Here is a 19,661-nt window from a genome sequence, read left to right as displayed (position 1 = left end):
ATTCCAAATATTTCAGTCCTCAAATATACAAAGCCAAATAAGGCACAGGACCTAAAGAATAAACACAAAGCGAGACTACAATGTTTTAGTTCATGTGATTTAAGGCCCCTCTATTTGGTCCTGTAAGATAATTTAAATAGTTCTCTCTGTTGCACACATCCAAATTTATTCAGACTGTTTAGAGATATATTCGTTCTGAAACATAGAACACGATAGGCTATAAACTCCTCCAAACTATATTGTTGGTATAATCTAATTCAAAATATAAAAAATCTTCAGAGACTTTCAAACCCCGCCCCGCTAATCTACTGTAAAATATAACTTTTAAACAGAAACATACTATACTATTACTTATAGTAATCAATAAACGAGTTAGAATGAATGATCACTGAAACGTTGATCCAGGAGGCACTGTTTTCCTGCTTGGTTTTCAAATAATGTACACTTCTGTGCACTACATACTGACACCCCTGAACAGACTTCCTAAGCTGATCCTGGATGTTCACATGCAGCAGATAAATGAATATCTGCAGCTATCATACTGTGCTAGTGCTGGTTTGTGTAGTTATTGGACCATCTTGCTACATTTTTTTCTTTATATTTTGAATAAGTGGAAGAGGGGAAAAATATCAAATGACTGATATTGTAAGAACCACTAGTCTCTAAATTTAACACAACTGAGACAAAAATAGAAATCAGGAGGAATGAGACATTTTTAGCTTCAACTGGATGCTCATAGGACTTAAACCAGTTGGCTGTGTTCACCTGAGAAAAAGGGCAAATGCAGGGAACACGGAGAAAACATTGGAAATAAATTATCTGAGATTACGTCTAAAAAATGAAGCATAATTGGGAATTCTAGAATGACTTAAGATCTCTACAATTCCTTCCGATTCTAACCCATTATCTTTTGAAGAACTAATATATTTTAAGGAATATATTGAGTATGATATGAAAGAAACTTCCCCTGCTGAAAAAGAAGAAAAAAATTGGCCCAAGACCAATTTTTTTTTTGTTTACTGAATGATTCTGTATGAATCTATATGAAGATTAGAAAAAACTGCCTTAGCAATTAACAAGTGCAAACCAAGATATTAAACGCTACTCCACAGCAAAAGTTGCTACACAAGAGACGTTTATTAATGTTCTGTTGTATTTACAGCTTTAACATAGCAAACCAGGGTGAATACCACTTGGCAGAAAGCACATCACTCTACATTATAACACATTGGTCTCTGCTAACACATTGTAAAAGCAAGTAGTACAGTATGTTAGGGATCATCTCAAAAGTTCCAAGCTAATTCTTTCTTTGCTCCTAGTACCTAATCCCCTCCCTACTCCTAGCCCCTGGCCTAATCATCAGGAGACAAAAGAAAAAGAAAAAAAAGGGGTAGGGATTCTAATCACAGAAAGTATCACGAATTCCATTTTATTAGTAATTATGCTGCATTTGTCCTTGTCCTTTCTATTTTATACAGTGATAACACCTTTACAATCCCTTAGGTACATAACAGAATAAGGTACAGCAAAATTAGAATACAGACTATAAAAAATTAATGCTTATCATTTACCAATTAAGAACATATTCTTGACCACACCTTAAATGTATTTTGCACTATGATTTCGTTTCTAGGTGTTCACAGTACAATTAAATAAATTTCTAGATTAATTTTAACAGCGAAATGGATTATGTGCAGAAATGCAGTCATAACAAAAGTTATACTTTTGAGAAAACCCCTTTTTTAAATGGCCAGCATTGTACATATCTTACACTAAAATATTTAATTCCAAATTCATTTTGAGATGGAGGATGAATAAAGCAAGATTGCCCCCTACTGACTACAGGGACAAGGCTCATGCTATTTAAAATGACTACAAATAGATAAGGCATTATTAGTACATCACAGACTTGATTGCGAGAGCTTTTTCAAACATTAACCACTAATGATTCAAGGATTACAGAATTTTGCATTAACTATTAAAATTTTACATCTAGGAACAAATAGAGAGAAATGATCTTTGTCAACAGTACTTTATTTTTTTAAAGCAGGTGATTATTCCTCTGTGTTCCGCCTCTTGATTCACTTCCTGCAGGTGTTCTCTTGCTTCTTGGGAGAGAATTCATAAATGCAGGAAGGCCTCTGCCAGAAAACATCTGCCAGAGAAGGATATTGAATATTGAAACTCTGGTTAAGTTGTTATTTTGGCTAAAAGAAGGATGTAGTCACAAAAGAAGGCAGGATGTTTGGAGACACAAGAAGTACATTTTTACATAGCTTTAAGATTACTATACACTGACATCATAGTATTCAATAAACGTTACATTTTTGGTTCTTAAAGTTATCAAGGACTCTAGAACTAGAAAGAACTTGAATGCTTTCTCTACAACCCATGAGGTCAGGGGTCTCTCTCTCTCTCTCTAAACCTCCTAACAAAAGAACAGAATTCAAGTAGCACTTCATCCTACACTTAACCTCAACAGCAATGACTGAAACTTGGGGACAAAAAGACAGTAGAATCCAAATGCATAGGTAATTTTCCACGCACACTCGAAGCTGTTTACCCTGCCAATTCTGCCAAATCTCACACAAGGAAGATTTCCAATAAGGATACCAGTGATATCAGTCTATACTTGAAGCAGGGCAAAGTTAGAAACCAACTATAAACTCACAGGTACCACAAGGACTTTTTCCAATCAATTAGAAAAAAAAGTGACTGTATTTTGGGGCGTGAATCTCGGGGTGGGAGGACTGTATATAGCCCCAATTTTAAAAAAGCAATATACATGACTAAAATAAATACTCTCAAAATGATGTCCATCTATTTTGTTAAATGCAGTTTTCATCTAATACTCTGAGGCACTTTTGTTTTGGCATATAAGTTGGTTTGGTTCTCATGGAAATAATGGAAAAAATACAAATAACTCCCTATATTACTGCTAAAAAAAAAATACTCTAAACAGATACATTAACAACTTAACAAATATTTATTGAGAAACTATGCTGTGATACCCTACACCGAATGAGAGTTGGATGGGCTCATACATAGGCCCCTAGCTCACTTTTCCATCTTTCCAAATTACTGTAAAAGCCACAAGCAGCCCTTCTGTATCTTTTCTGATTAGACTACTGTAGACATCTTTAAAAGGCTGGCAAGACGCAGAGAAGCTACAACACTGGAGGAAATCAACATGTTCTTTTTGAACACTTAATATTTCCCAAACCCCAAATTCACTGACACTGGTGTTTTGATTTGAAGTAAACCAATGATACTGACATAAGAGCAACTTTTCTTTACAGAGACTTCAGAATGCGCAGGGACAAAGACACAAGAATATAAGGAATCCTGAAGGCCAAGTAGAACCAAAAAGAAAATTGGTAGACAGATGTCAAATAGAGATTTTTGCAATGAGGCTAGCTAGACTCATTACAAGCCTAAGTAAATTCAGTTTTATCACTTTCCATTAACAGATAAAAATTGATAGAATGATTACTATCAGGTCAAAACACTAGAGTTTTGCAAGAATATGAGATACAGTTCAGATACAGTTCACCTGGTCACTTTAGTTCATGCTGCTTCCACAGAGGTAAATTAGTTTTAATAGATCCCTCAAAGTCAGAGCCACCCAACAAACATTAAAAATGCATTAAGAGGTCCTACCTACTGTATAGCACAGGGAACACTACTCAATATTCTGTAATAATCTATATGGGAAAAGAATCTGAAAAAGAATAGATATATGAATATGTATAACTGAATCACTTTGCTGTACACCTGAAACTAACACAACATTGTAAATCAACTATAATATTAAAAAAAAATCCATTAAGAGGTCCTAGATAGGTTACTAATGGGTGATCTCAATCACCATACAAATCCCAAATGAAAAAGATTGCTAGAGAGGCACTCAACTGCTCTCTAAGACCCAGAGGTCTGTTCAGATCAACTTGACTCACAAGCTGTTACAAAAATAAAGATGGAATGCCACGTTTTAGGGACTGTGGATATCATTACTAAACTTTAGATTAGATCACTTCAGAAACAAAAGGAATCCAACAGCCTATAGATCATTTAATTTCAAGAGGAAGACAACAACTTCTTCTAGGACACTGTGTGATTTTTTTTTTTTTTTTTTAAGCAAAAATTCCTCTGGAAACATTTTCTACTGTCTTGCTACTTTACAACACAGTCCAAATAAGTCAAACTAACTTGAGGTGAATTAAAAATAAAGACGTATTAAGAAGGAGGGTGAAGGTTATAGAAAAAAGGAAATGAAAACATTTATCATCATATGGAAAAAAGTTAAGAAGATACCTGATGCCTCATATGTATAGCTCACCAGGTCACAGCAATCACTATCTAATTATGAAGGGCCCTATCTCATTAATGCCGCGAGGGCTTACAAATTTTCTTCCCTCCTATTTCAGATGTGGTTAAAGTAACAAATTTAAGATCCATTATACTTCGTATATACAAGTGCTTTTGCAGTAGTGTTAGATATCAGTTAATTGTGTTACCACCTTCCAGTTACTATAACTAGCTCCTCAATTACCTGGCAGCATCAAAAGAAGTGGTACTCCATAAAAATTTATTTTCCAGTTAACTGGTAAATAAGATAAAGTATGGACACTTTACATTTTTGACCATTTCAGATAAAGACGTTTCTAAAAGGTATCTGTTTCTTTTTAAACAACATAGAAGGAACATTTTGTTTTTCCTGCTTCCTCACAGTCACACACTTCTTGCTGCCACTGTGCCCAGCTCTAGCAGTTCCTTCTGGCTTTTCTTGCTGTGAGGCAGGAAACCAAATTTCCTTTATAAGCTTATAAATAAGCTCCAAAAGGGAACCTGAGAGTTGCCCTATGATAGTAGTACGTGAGCTTTAGTGTTCAACTCTTGTAATATCTACTTTGGCTGGTTAGAAAGAAGGCCTTTTGAGGTCATTTCACGATTTGTGTGTGTGTGTGTGTGTGTGCGCGTGTGTGTGTACACACTATATTTTGGGCTGCCTAAATAGAAAAGTCACTATTCTTATACTTTTTTCTAGTACAGTGCCAGATCTTGGCATGGGAATTGAGTTATTTTTCTGTATGGCAAAGTTATTTTAGAAATTCCCTACCTGTGGCTTTCTGGCAAAAAGTAAGCCTACAGCTAGCTTTTAACTAGTGATACCTCCAGTAAAGAAAGTAAGAGGTCTCAGTGAAAGAAGAGAAAATCTTCACATCTTACATGATGGTTTTCTAGTACATCTTCAAACTAAATTAAACTAAATTTCCTCTGAACTAGAGAAAGAAAACATCTACTTTTGGATCTGGATGGACAGTTCTTACCCCTGTCAAATGGACAAAGGAAATTCAGTCCCATGGGATATTACAGCTTTTTGGGTTCCCTCTGGGGATACTGAAAATTAGTAAGGAAGTTATTAAAATTCTAAATGCTGCTCTAAGTCCCTAAACCCCTAATTTGGAGCTCTAAATCCTCTGGGCATGTCTGGGACAATTTCAAATCAACTAGGATATCAAAGTCAGAAAGGAAAGCAAAGAAACCCTACTATGCCCTCCAGTGTGGGACTTTATTCATATACCTCTAAGTTTCTGCAATGCCTAAAGCACTGTAAGGCCTCTGACTCCAAAACACAGAGAATACCAGGTCTATAATATCCCTTCACCCCTCCAACAGCATTATTACTTAACTAAGGGCTGCCTACTTCAAATCATAACCCTAAAGATGCTTTGTTTTACATTTAGAATACACCCATAAAGCATTTCAGAAGTTTTAGAAAATCAAATGAATAATAACAAATTTTATAAACAAAAAAAGCCTCCAAGTCCCTAACAACACAGGAAAACTGAGAAGTTCAGGCTTTCTCTCAACCTGTATCGTCATGTCAACCTGTCATGTATTAGAAGCAAGATGAAGAATGTATGCATCCCCTAATAAAGCCTGAAATTGCCTTCTAACAGAAGAATGAAGAGAACAGACAGAGGTGTGGCCTCATTCCATTTAGAAATTCAAAGCCACCATTAGACTAGACCTATAGAATCTGTGAAGGAAGGAAGGAAGGAAGGGAGGGAGGGAGGGCAGGAGGAATCTGTCCCCTCAGGATATTTTGGGCACCAATGGATTAGGGGAAATCTGTAGGTGATTTCAAGCGTTCATCCTAAGAAGAACTGTGGTGACCCCAAAGAATTAACTTTTGAATCTATGGTAGGTAAGAGTTAAGCCTAGGGCTTAGAAGTAACTGCAAATTATAATCAGATATGTAGAGGAAGAAAAAAGATGACAATGGTTAACTACAATAAAACCACACAAAATATCTGACAAGCCTCTTAAAGTTAGGATGTCCTAGACACAAACACAGGCACACCACAGGCATTAGGGCCTAGGCCAGCGGTGTCAGTGCCCATCTGGGCCCAGACTGTGTAACTGAATTCAAATTCAGGACACACCACTCAGGACATTTTAAACATGCAACAAAACATTCCCTTTCTTTAAAAAAAAAAAAAAAAAGTCATAAACACAAGTGGTAGTCTTAATGGCTAAAATTATCTCTCAAATAAAAGTGCACGCTCCTTTGAAGAAACTGACTTTAACCAACAGAACCTAAGTTCTTTCCATGCTTTAACTTTTATAAGAAATGCCTTATGAATATACTCTACCATGCATGTATCTGAGCTTATGTGTCACTGTAACCTTTGTTACTTATGTAAGAACATTTAATTATACATGTAAAGTGCTTAGTACAGTATCTGATATATCAAAAAGTTGACAAACATTAGTTATTACTATTATGCCATGCTTGAAAAAATTTTTGTTTCATTGGAGAAGTTCTCATCATATTATTCTGTTGCTTAAAAACTTTCAATACCATCTCACCACCTGGCAAATTAAATATGGTACTTTCTTTTCTAGAAGCATATATTCTGAGACCACCACGAATCTTCAAAATTGAGAACTCTACTCTGCATCCTAAGATCACCACAGATCTTCAAAACTGAGAACTACACTCAGCATATGATTACTTACATAAACTATGATAACCCAACAGCAAATACAGAACAAACTGACGCTCACATGGAGTCAGCCTTGTGTTGAGCCAACAAGTCACTGGGTTTAAAGGGCTGCTCTATGAGTTCAACACTTCCATTGCAAAGGGGCTTAGTGCCCAAGATATTTGAGAACACTGTCTCCGCCTGGCTTTCCAGCCTTAATCCTCAACACTCCTTTATGCTACAATCACACTGCTGTCCCTTAAGCCAGCTCCGTAACTTCTCTGCCTCTATTCCTACTCAACACTTGGCCTTAGGTGACTCTGAAATGCTTCCCCACCCAACAATTTCCACGATCATTTACACTTCCTACCTATCATTTCAGGTTTATCTCAACTGCTACAACCTTCACAAATCCCTGCTCGAGGCCTTCAACCAGCCTGGTCCACCTGCCCTCAACAATCTTAAGGAACAAAGAGTCAATTCCAGGAAGGCCCGTTAGATCTTGTAACCAGGGGCCTCTCTCTGGTGTACTCTTTCCCAAGATTCCCTATCTCCTCCTTTTTGTAGCTAGTGATGTAAGATGGAGTCAGTCTCTGGGGAAAACCACGGGTGAACCAAAGAGCCTTGGCAAGGCTTAGTCCTCCTGTTCTTTGCAAGGGAAAAGGCCCTTTCCTCCCCTTCCTTTCCTGGGGTTTGACCCTACCACCAGAATGGTAACATCAGGATGGGAACCTGAAGAAAAGGAATCAGGAAAGCCTCTCTGACTAATCTGAGAAGACGGAAGCCTTGATGGGCTTGTCAGTGGCCAGGCAAAAGGAGTTCCTAAAGTACTCACGGTCCTGCCAGCTCTGGGGTTTAGGGCCCCACAAACCGAGCTGAGTGATCAGGCCTGAAAGGCTCCTTCTCGCTACAGTCCTCTGGAACCAGTAAAACTGCAGCAGTGGCTTCAGGATTCAAGATTCAAAGATCTAGGACCCTGAGTTCCAGTCAAGCCTCTTCTGCACTGTCCGAACATGAGATGTTTTCTCCTTTGGCAGTTTTTCTAACTTGCCTTTTTTAATAGTTTTTTTCATAGAAACACCCCTTACTAAACTAGAAACTAAAAGACAAGGCTTCCTTACCTTCTCCATATCCCCTACCACAGGGTGTACACTCTACTCTAAACCTGAATAGTAATCTGCAATGCATCACATGATTACACTGGGACTAGAATAAAGTTTTTTTCTTTAATACCTTTAATAAATAAAGAGAACTCTGGTCCTGGGGAGATTTGAGAAAGTTTCTGGCATCTTCCGGACTTTTGCATAATTGATAAATCCTCTGAGAAACAGGAGAAAGCCTAATTTAAAAAAGAAAAGTCAAGAATGAGTTTATAATTCCCATATTAAGTCCACTCCCCAGAAATATCCCTCCTGATACCAATACTTCATCATTTTTCTGCTAAAAGCTATTAAAACACAATTGCCTCTAAAATTTCCAAAGGATTTCCACACCAAATTTTCCACTTCTCAATGAGAATACATAATCTCAAGAGCCAAAACAAAGTCTCTTTTGCACATTCAGAATCTAATTGGTCTAAAAAGGAAACAAAAATAAGATGGGGCCAAGCATTTACATTTGGAAGCCTCATTGAGAAGCATTATCAAAACCTACCTTCTCCCCCCTACCCCGCCTCTGGCCTCGCCCCACGGCTCCAGGGATCTTAGTTCCCCAACCAGGGACGGAACCTGCGACCTCAGCAGTGAAAGGGCAGAGTCTTAACCACTGGACCACCAGGCAATTCCCAAAACCTACCTTCTGAGTTCCAAAAAAGTATTCCAAGATAATATACTCTTTTTAGAGAGGTTATAAACTGTTTTTCTCAAATAAAAAAAAATTCCATCCTTTCTTGCCATGGGCTTCTTTTTTTCCTGTAGACAGTACATAATGTTGTCCACTAGATGTCAGGCTCCCCTTACCTTTACAGCAATTCTCATATTCTCAACTGTATTTCTCTACTCTTAATTTTGGAGTCAGCGGGGAAGGTGACGAGCCCCCTCCAATGGTAGCTCACACACTCCTGGCCCTCCTTCTCCAGAGATGGTCCCTGAGTCTTAGACACATTTTTTTAAACACCTTTATGGAGATATAATTTACATACCATCAAGTTTACCCGTTTTATGTGTATGATTCACTGACTTTTAGTCAGTTAAAACTATAATCCAATTTTAGAACTCTGTCGTTCCTAAAAATATCTTGTACCCACTAAGCAGCCATTCCCCATTTCCTACCCTCCTCCCATCTCCCCAGCTCTAAGCAACCACTTTCTTTTGGATACATTTTAAAATATACTCAAGTAGTAGAAGACTCTGTACTCAGATAGAAATGATTTTTGGCAGTAACCAAGAGTCATCAGCACTGAGCACAACACCATCCTGTTTGGCACCAAAATCAACAAGCCAGCTCCAGTCAAAGGATGGCTGCCATGTGGGAATATAGGTCAGTTTTGCTAGACATTTCAATTTTGAAAACTTAAAAAATTCAGGTATTTTATATGAAAATTCTTGATTTTCATATGAAGACAACTAATAATGAAAAAAAAAAAACTTCTGAAAATAACCGTGGAACATACAAACCACAACTGCAGGCTAGCTATAGCTTATGAGCTGCCAGCTTAAGAACTTTGTACAGACCTGTTCTTTGCAGGAAAAACTCAAAAAAAAAAAAAAAAAGGTTCTCTCTGCAAGAGGTTCCAAAAATGACCCAAACACTGGATCCAAATACACTAAGTACATCCAAAGTCTCAATATTTTTTGCTTATCAGTAAGCAGTAAGATAGCAAGAATGCTCAATTACAAAGTATTATAAATTCATCTCCCATGAAACTTTAATATATGAAGGAAATCAGCCCATTAAATTTCCTTAAATTATCAACGCTGTCAACAATCAACCTAAAATTATGCTTAATGACTCTTCTTTGGTCTATTCAGGATTTGCTTGGACTTTAGGCAGCTTGGGGGAAGATGAGGAGTCAGACTTTCTCTTAAAGATACAGTTTAGAGAATAAGCAAGTCAAGGAACTACTCCTCTAAAGTAACTCTCGTGTAGGTCATTTTTAAAATAAGTTTCTCAGTAATCAAGGGAAGGGGTAAAAATCACCCTCTCTCCTTGGAATGCCAATGACCAAGAGTAGAGCAGATGACGCTACTGGGGAGGTGGGGGATGGCATCATGGATGACTCGTATTTTCTAAGTAAAATTTAGGGTCAGCAATACATGGCTCTATTACCCTAGGTAAAACAGGTAGGTCTTGAATACATTAAGCACCTGTTGGGCATGGGTTCTACACTGTGCTAGCCAGACCCATTAGCAGCCCTGGAACCAAGGATCCTAATCAAGGAGACAACAAAAAGGCCTGAAACAAGAGAAATGTTAGGATAGGAGAAAATGATGTCACAGAAGCAGAGTGAGGCAATTATACCATCTTTAACAGCTACAGGATGTCCCTGCTATTGCAGAAATGACAGCAGTGATGATGGTCTGTTACCGTATCATATGTATTTTCTCTACAATGAAGAAGCCAGCAGTATTCACCACACTGCTCATTTCTTTGCTTTAAGATGTCTTGGAAGAAAAGATTTTAAAATAAAAATTTAGAGTAATAAGTATAATCTTAAGACCAACAACCTGAAATGGCTGGTATATTTTTTTAAAAAAATTCCTCCCTCTCATCACAAAATAATTCTTATTCTCAACAACAGCAAACTAAAGAATTCTGGAACCCCAATTCTTACTAGACATAACTTCTGGCGGTTCTTCCAGAAGTTATGTCTAGTAAGGCTATACATTTTCTGTTTTCTACTGACAGATCCAACTGAATATAGGCCACATACACTCATGAGGAGTTCAGCTGGTTACAATATACCTATAAGCAATTTGGGGTTGAGCTTGTGAACGCTTTGCGGCAATAACTCACAAGGGGAAAACAGATCTATGGACTATAAAGTCATCTTATCAGTGTACCCCTCTGGCCACATAGGAAATGTGAGAAGTGTATATGGACGGGTTAGGAGAAATTTATCACCACTAAGAGACGTTCTATGAACATGTATGTTACTCTGATGGTGACGAGCTTAATCTTTGAAATATTTTAAAAATTATACTTATTATTGCTAATATATTACTGTATAGTAAGTGAGATGAGGGTTTACTAAAAGTAATTTTACTTCTAAAATTTAACATAATCTTTCCTCTCCTTTGTCTTTGTCAAGAGCACTTACCTAAAACCAGGAACACCCACCAGAGCCAGTACTGACCATCAAAATATCCAGGGAAGTAAGTGGAAAACTGAAAAATAAAGCAAAATACTTCAGAGCACCTCAGCAGATATAATTTCACATTTTAGCTTAAGAGTTTACAAAACACAAGATTTTATCTTGTATACTAATGTTATTCATTTAGCTCTTACAAAAATTTCTAAAAAGTTAGTGAAAATATTTTACATAGTACAGATTTGCAATGATTACGATATACGCAAATATATTTTCTTTCATGGAAAAGCAATCTTGAAATATGATAGCTTTCGGCTTTACATATGCCTTGTTTTGAAAGTGCCCAAACCTGCTTGTTTTTTAAAAAAAAATTTTTTTTTTTGCCCACGTTATTTTCCGTTGTAGAAATATGTCTTGATGATAACTTTCATTTTGCTTACCCAGTGCCAAACCCAACTATCTTTTCTAATGACCCCTGATTTTGTTCCTATGCCTCCAGCCATGTCTTGACCTTGGAAACTTTTATCATGTACATCATGATAATCACATTCCTTTGCCAGGGACTAGCACATAGTGTTATTCTGGCCAATGGGAACTGAGGGCTGCTGAGAAGGTTTCCTAGCTCTTAAAAAGAAAAGGAGGAGAAGAAATAGTTCCCTTTCTTCTGCTGAACACTGTTGTGTTTCTGATGTGATGTCTGAAACTGCCTTGGCCATCTTAACCCTGAGGGTGGAGCAGCTATACCAACATGTTGAGCAGACAGTCAGCTGTCCTCGATGATGTCAGTGAAACATTTAACTAACCTCCGTGTCAGGACTTATTTTCACTGGAAATAAAGTTTCCCCATTGTTTTCTAAGCCATTTTGAGCTAGGTTTTCTGTTACTCAAAAAGCCATCCTAACTAATACAAGCTGATTCATTCAATTCAGTTAAAAATTTAGTAAAAATAAAAAGGCTGATAACTAATTTGATCTTGTTTTCTATTGGAGGCTTTAACACACTGTGGACTTCAGCACAGTTTGAGCATTAAATACAGTATTTTATTTCTTAATAACATAACAACGTTTATAGACAAGGAATGAAAAACCTCTTTAGGGCTTGAGTTCTTAACTTAAAGTCCATGTCTTAGGTGAGTATACATTAGCCATCTAGGAGAAAAGCCTGTAACTTTTATCAGGTTCTCAAAGGAACCTGGAATTCTAAAAATGTTAACAATTCCTTTAGAATAAATAACTTTGAAAAACTCCAATGCTCAGTCAACACCCATTAATTAGTTAATGTCAATTTATGATAAACACATTGGTTTTATATATAAAGTTAACAATGGCAGTAAACCTCTCTGAAATCAGAGGACACTTTAAGAGACTAGATCTTTTACAACTTTAAATTACTTCATGCAATTCTAACTAACTGGTAACTCCTACATCACTGAAGATCTCTCTCTAATTTACCTTAGAGATAATGGCCCCTAATGGAGTAGTGCTTGTTAAACAATTAAACAGTTTTGGCTCTCCAAACATTTTGGCATAACAAATGATGCTACTGATAACCAATCCTGGAAGGGAGGAAGGATGGGAGGGAGGAAGGAGGGAGAAAAGAAGAGAGGGAAGGAGAGAAGAAAGACTAAAGCTTCAGTAGCATTAATGAGAGGAATGTCTGCTTTTGATGAGATACCAGAGAGGTGACAGTCTTTCTTTTATTATAAAAACAACTAATTTCAGAACAAATACATGTATTATCACATTACAAATATTAAAAACAGAGAAAGCAGCCGGTGAACAAGGATAGATGCCCTTGGACCACCAATGTTCACTAGACTTGACTAAAAAACTTGGGTGCATGAACCAACTGCAACTGATCTAGGTTCAATTTCATGAAACCAGAACAAAGACAAACCAAAAATCATTTTTAAATGATTCCAAAAAGCAGATGAAAAAAAAATCAAATATTCAAAATTATTCTACTTATTGCTTCTCTACAGACTATCATTACTGATGCACAACTTACCCTGACAATCAGGATCCACTTAATTAGAGAGAGACCAAATCCTGAAATGGCCCCATACCTTCCTGCAGCTGAAGTGGTCAGGCAAAAAGATAGGAAAAACCCAATCCAGTTAAAGAGGAATGCCACTGTAAAAGCCAAGAGAAAAAAAGAGGTCAGACATGTCCTGTTACCCAAGGAGCAAGAGTGCCCTAAGGGTGCCCTCTGTACTTGCTTCTGCTTAAATGGCTTAGCCCACCCTCCCAAACCCTTATCCCACTTCCCCAAAACATCCATCCTCTGTCTTCCTCCCAGAAGCAAACAAGAAAACACAGTCTCTGAATATCAGGTGTTATATTATTACATCTACTGCTATACGCTTTCAAAAATGCCTTAATATCACCACACTGTATACTTATGACTTGTGCCCTTTACTGTATGTGTTACACCTGAGTAAATAAACATTATTTGAACATTAAATTAGTGTCCCCAAATAATCTGATTCAAGTCATTGATCTCCTGCTTCTATGAATTTTGACAGCTTATGTAACACGTCACCTCTAAAAGCACTTCATTTGCTTCACATCTTTTTAATATAGCAAATTAAAGAAATTGTTGCTCACTTCCAAGTCAGGCATATGGAAACCTAAATGCAAAATAACATCAAGGGGGAAAAATGGGGTTGACTTTGATGTATTAGAAAATAGAAGCTTGCAAAACAAAATTCATCAAAGCCATTTAATTCCTATTCCACGGTCAGGAATGAGTAGGAGGAATGCTAAGGGGCCTTGAAGACTGCAAAAATGAAGCTTAGATCATGTAAAAATGAAGCATCCCCAAAAACTGCTTTAATTATATTTTGCATAGGTATTCACAGAAATAGAAGACAAAGAGAAAGGATATTAAGATAAAAGTGTACTAAGCTCTGAACATCTCAGTAAAAGGCGTCAAATAAATATAATGTAATACATTAAATAAAATGTATTAAAATAAATATAATGTATTAAATATATGTAATAAATATAATGTATTAGCTCAACTAGTTCTTTTAATTCAGTCATATCCACTCATAATCTAAAGCACTCTGGTTTGTGGGAAGTGGCTCTGCTGTGTGTATATACTTACTGAAAAAAGTTAACATGAAAATCCCATCGTTTCCTATCCTCATCTGGTCAGGATCATCAAAATCATCCCGACCCACAAAATCCTCATCCTAAATGAAAAGAAAAGGTAAATTCACAATAAATTATTTCAAGGCAAAGGGAAAACATCAAGAAAAACAGAGAAAGGGACAAAAGTGAGTTCCAGTGAGAAAATATACTGCTTTGGCTCAATTCAAAACTAGGAGCATTAAGGCTTTAAGTATATGTTAAAATTTTCATTTGTCTTATATAAGTAAAAGATATAATTTTTTCTCAGTGAAAGGAATTTTTCACTTTATAACCCAAGTTCTTTAACAATACACTTCAAAAATTATGAAGTTCACAAAGAACTATTCACTCTTCCTTTTATATATATATATATAAATATAAAGAAAAGAAATATATACATAAAGAAAAGAAAATTTTCTTACACATTTGGCTTAAATTCTAGAATATTAGTAATCCAGGGCCTGTTTAGCCCAGAATATTAGTAATCCTGGGCCTATCAAGAAGATACCACTGACTAGCTCAAGTGCTTTATGAGGCTGACTTGGGGTGGGGTGGGGTGGAGGGGTGGAAGAAGGTAGTGTAATTGTACGTGAAGAGTCTAACAGCGCTGCCCACTGCTCCATAACCATTTGTTTATATGGGTACACAGGTCTGAAACAAACTCACTTCCAGTCTTGTCGGCAGATAGGATCCTTTCCATCCCAACCTGCAAACATAGTGTTGCAAGTCTAGAAGGAAGATGATCTTGACCAACAATGACACCAACATATGCAGCTTACCTTTTCAACTAATTGTAGGTATGTGTTGAGATATTGAAAAATAAACGAATATATGCTTAAAAGTAAAAGTGGTAGACTTGTACACAGTACAATGAGGGTTCCTCAAATGAAAAAAATAAATAAATAAAACTTTAGGGAGAACCAAAACTTGCCCTACACAGAAAAGGGACTGGGAAATTCATAACAAGCTGTCAGCTGGTTCCCCTGGGGAATAGGAACTAAAGAAGAAGTGGCAGTGGCAGCTTCCATCTAATTTAACACCTTTCCTCTGTTGTTTGAAATTTATATAAGAATGTGTTTGTTTTATATTTTTTAAAATACGAAATAGCTAGTATTATGAATTCATACTAGTAGGATAAATAGGCTTTGCCAAATAGAAAGTAATTCTGTTTTTTGCATAACTACTCAAAGATGTACTACAAAAATACATGGAAGTAATGCCTAATAATATTACAAATGCCTTCTAGCTGTTCTTTCTGTCCTTGGTATCTCTACTACCAGGATTCCTCCTACAAACTGTTGCCAGGTTAATGTTTCTAAAACACCATACTTGTCTTATCATACTCATGCTTAAAAACTCTGAAAGATTCTGTGTGACCTACATGTAAGTCTAAATGCCTCAGCCTAGCATTCAGAAGATTCTACAGCCTACAGTTCTGGTCACAAACTCTTTGCTCAAGCAAAACCAATTACTACAACCACAGAACCTGCCTTGCACCTGGCTGACTCACATCTGCTTTCTGAGCTTTTCCTTCTGGAATGTTCTTATCCATCAAAACTCGGGGCCCACTTCAAATCCCATCTTCCCCATGATCACAAAGTTAAAGTCACAGTTCTTAACGCTCACTGCTCTTGTGCTGTTCCTTAGATATAGGTCTTCGTGGGCCTTTTCCCCAGCTGGATTTTAAGCTCTTGTATGGCAGGAGCATTGCTTTATACAAAGCCTTCCACCTATCCACTGCAAAATACATAGCACATTAACATAAAAAAGTGTTCGATACATGTTGGCTGAATAAAAGAACCCCTTAAGAAGTTCTTAAATGTGTACACTTGTCAAATAAAAGTATTCTAAAGAGTTCTGTGGTTCATCAGAGCTAATCTCCTGGTCTATTTCATGGGACAGTTACCATAATCCAAGAGGTCTAGAGAGTACATACAAGGACTTTGGAGTCTAGAATATCTGGGTTTGACTCACCTATGCTACTTATTAGCTATATGACTTTAGGCAAATTATTTAATCTCTCTGGGCCTCAATTTTTGCATTTGCAAAATAGGGATAATATAATCTCTACCTTGCAAAGTTATTGTGAAGACTGGAAACAACATACAAAATATATGTAAGCATCAAGCACAGTACCAACCATGTTGTTTGCTTCCAATACATGGTAACTATATTAAGACTGCTTTGTCTTTAGACAGTGAGCTGCATGAGGGTTCTTAGTTTCTCCCTAGCACCTACAAGAAGTGAATGCATTTCGCCAGGTAGAATCAGCCTAGACTAGGCTTATAAACTATTACTTCTGCCAAGCAGTGGTTTTAGGAGTTTCACCTCTCATAGTAAATGTGATCTGCAAACAGTCTACTATCCTAAGGCCTGAACTTCTGGGGCTTGTGTCATTGCACCGCCCAGACCGAACTTCTGTTCTTGTTCTTATCTTTTACTCTAGTTTCCTGCCAGGCCTAGGGTCTGGAGCCCTGATTGCCCCACATTTCTGGGGACTGGATCCTGCTCTCCTTTCTCTCAATATCTCACCCAGGGCCCCACCTGCATCAGCTTCAACCTGGATGAATATTTATGAAAACACAACTGTATCACTTACAGGTCTGACATCATGAACCAAGAGTGTCCAAAATTCTCCACTGGCTTTCATCACACCCCACCCCCACTCCCATGAATTAACATCAGGCCAGATGGGATCTGAATTCCCTGTGCCTCCACAGATGGCATGATCTGGACTGCTGGTGGCATGGGGTTCATCTAGATGATTGTTAGAGCCCTTCTGAGTTTAATTCTATGAAGTTCCACTTATTTATTCTCTCCATAGACTCCCTAGCAGCTATCTACCTAACACCAAAATATTAAGTGTGCAGAATCAAGGCAAAGTTGGTGTACTTCCTAAATCAGCTCCTGCTCCAAGATGTTTCAGCCATGCCAGGAGACTTGAGAAAGTGATGGTAGTAGCAGAGATATAGGGAAAATGAGCTGGTTTGACTAGTGATTTTTCTGCTCATTTGTATCTTTCACCTCATGGTTTTCAGGAAAAGATAAGTTTATTATCCCAAAAGAAAATGTATCTGCTTTTAAACAGTAGCTGTACTTTTACTAATCAATTTAATCATAAGTAATATCACAAAGTGGATAATGCAAAGAACTTAATTCCCATAAACCAGCACCAAGTAACATGGTAAGTTGGACTTACTCTTCCAGGAACCAAAGGGATAGTAGCTTCAGCTTTGGTTCTCTCAGCTTCATCGTAACTGGGCAGTGTGGTAGCCACATTGTAAGATGGGGGCTTTGGAAACCCAGACTCATCTTTGTAGTCAAAATATGCTGCAGAATAAAAAGGAAGTCACAATAATCTGAAGATTAGTTGAAATGAGGAAAAAGAGGATTTCCGCTAACTCTGGCAAACAAAAACCAGCCATTCCTCTAACAGTACGTATAGAATAATTGAATCAAAAGGTGTTTAAAGATGAACATTAAGACTGGGAATGATTTTTAAATATATCCACTTTTCAATTATTTAAATTCCACATTCACTTTGCCCTCCCAAGTGCTTTTGAACACTTTTTTTTGGCTGTTTATGTGGTGTGTTCACAAAAGGCATGTAATATTAATAATGGCATAAGGTAAAATTTAAGCCAAAAAGAATTCACCTGTGTGTTTGGAAATCTGTACCATGGTGTCCTCCCATTTATAAACATGAAAATAAACTTGAAAAAAAGTTAAAAGTCATTTCTCACAGATTTTGGCTCTTTTGATTCTTTCACATTATTTTTGCCATGTATTGTTTTCTGTGACATGCCTAAGGTAATTACAGGTTCAGTTACAGAACCATTATTTATTTGTGTGAAATCTTGCATTCCCTCTTTTTAATACTGCATCTTCATTCTCACTGACTTCTATTATAAAAGATTCAATATGTATTATTAGAAAAGATCTATTTACAAATGGATTAAATTTCTACACAATTTTTGAGAACACTTAAGAATTTTGAAAAAATTCCTATACTTCATCAAGATTAACATTTTTCTTTTCTTTTTTCTCTTTGGTTAATTATAATTAACTTCCAATTTTACTGTAGTATATTACTGAAATTATCAATAAATAGTATTCACCTCATTAACAGAAAAAAAGGAGAAAAATTCTACTGTCTTCACATGGGCAGAAAAAGCATTGATAACATACCTATTAATAACAAAAAAACTTAGCAAATTAGGAATACTGTAAAAGAAAACTATGATTCCTTAATCTTCTCACAAAACTTTATGAAAAATCTAGAGTGAATATCATAATTAATGGTAAATTATTAAAAGCTTTCTCCCCTAAGATTAGAGAATCAGACAAAAATGGCCCACCATTACCACTTCTAATCAAACATTATCTTAGAGGTACTACTAGTTGATACAATATGGAAAGAAAAGAAAATGTAAGACATAAGGATTGGAAAAGAAGAAATCTATCCTTAATCATGGATGACATAATTACATATGTAGAAAATCCAAGAGTATCTACAAACTATTAGAATTAATATATGAATTTAGGAAAGTCTCTGAACATATAGTTAATATAAACCATCAACTATATTTTCATATGCCAGCAACAAACAGAAAATAAAATTATACACGGACCATTTATAACAGCACCAAAATACACCAAATACCTAGGAATAAATCTAATTATCTCTATATTGAAACTCACCAAATATTATTGAGAGAAATTAAAGAAGAGCTTAATAAAAAGGGAGGGATTTAACATAGACTGGAAGATGCAACATTATAAAGATGTTAATTATCTTCAAATTGATACACAGATTCAATGCCATCCCAACTAAACTTCCAGCAGAATTTTTGTTTGTTTCATCCCATTTTATGGAAATTGGCAAGCTGATTCTAAAATGTAAATGAAAATACAAAAAGCCAAGAAGTATCAAGGAAATCTTGAAGAACACAAAGGCTAAAGGACCTAATTACCAGATATCAAGATTATAAAGTTCTGGAATTAAGACAGTTAAGCACAGGCACAAAGATGAATAAATAGACCTAAGGACAGAATATTTAGTCCAGAAAACAGATACATACACACACACACACACAGTCACTTGATTTATGACAAAGGTGACATTACAGCAGTGGAAGAAGAATGGTCTTTTCAATAAATGGTGTGGGACCAAATGGATATCCATATGGAAGAACAACCTTGACCACTACCTCACACTACACAGAAGGAACAATTCCAGACAGAACGCCTATCTATCTAAATGGGAAAAATAAAATATCAAAGGTT

General features: G+C 36.5%; 1 protein-coding gene across 1 annotated transcript in view; it reads right to left on the bottom strand.

Moving 5' to 3' along the window:
- Positions 1-1,118: 1,118 nt before the first annotated feature.
- Positions 1,119-19,661, bottom strand: part of NDFIP1 (Nedd4 family interacting protein 1) — a 51,124-nt gene continuing 32,581 nt past the window's right edge. The window contains exons 3-8 of the mRNA XM_057541315.1: positions 17,575-17,705; positions 14,350-14,437; positions 13,249-13,373; positions 11,251-11,317; positions 8,226-8,331; positions 1,119-2,155 (exon numbers count right to left, since the gene is read on the bottom strand). Coding sequence (XP_057397298.1) covers positions 8,228-8,331; positions 11,251-11,317; positions 13,249-13,373; positions 14,350-14,437; positions 17,575-17,705 — 515 coding nt within the window. The 3' untranslated portion in view covers positions 1,119-2,155; positions 8,226-8,227. The remainder of the gene's footprint in view (positions 2,156-8,225; positions 8,332-11,250; positions 11,318-13,248; positions 13,374-14,349; positions 14,438-17,574; positions 17,706-19,661) is intronic.

Source organism: Balaenoptera acutorostrata, chromosome 2 (assembly GCF_949987535.1).
Source record: "Balaenoptera acutorostrata chromosome 2, mBalAcu1.1, whole genome shotgun sequence".
Taxonomy (NCBI): Eukaryota; Metazoa; Chordata; class Mammalia; order Artiodactyla; family Balaenopteridae; genus Balaenoptera; species Balaenoptera acutorostrata.
The sequence above is the reverse complement of the archived record's forward strand: the minus strand, read 5'-3'. Positions and strand labels throughout refer to the sequence as shown.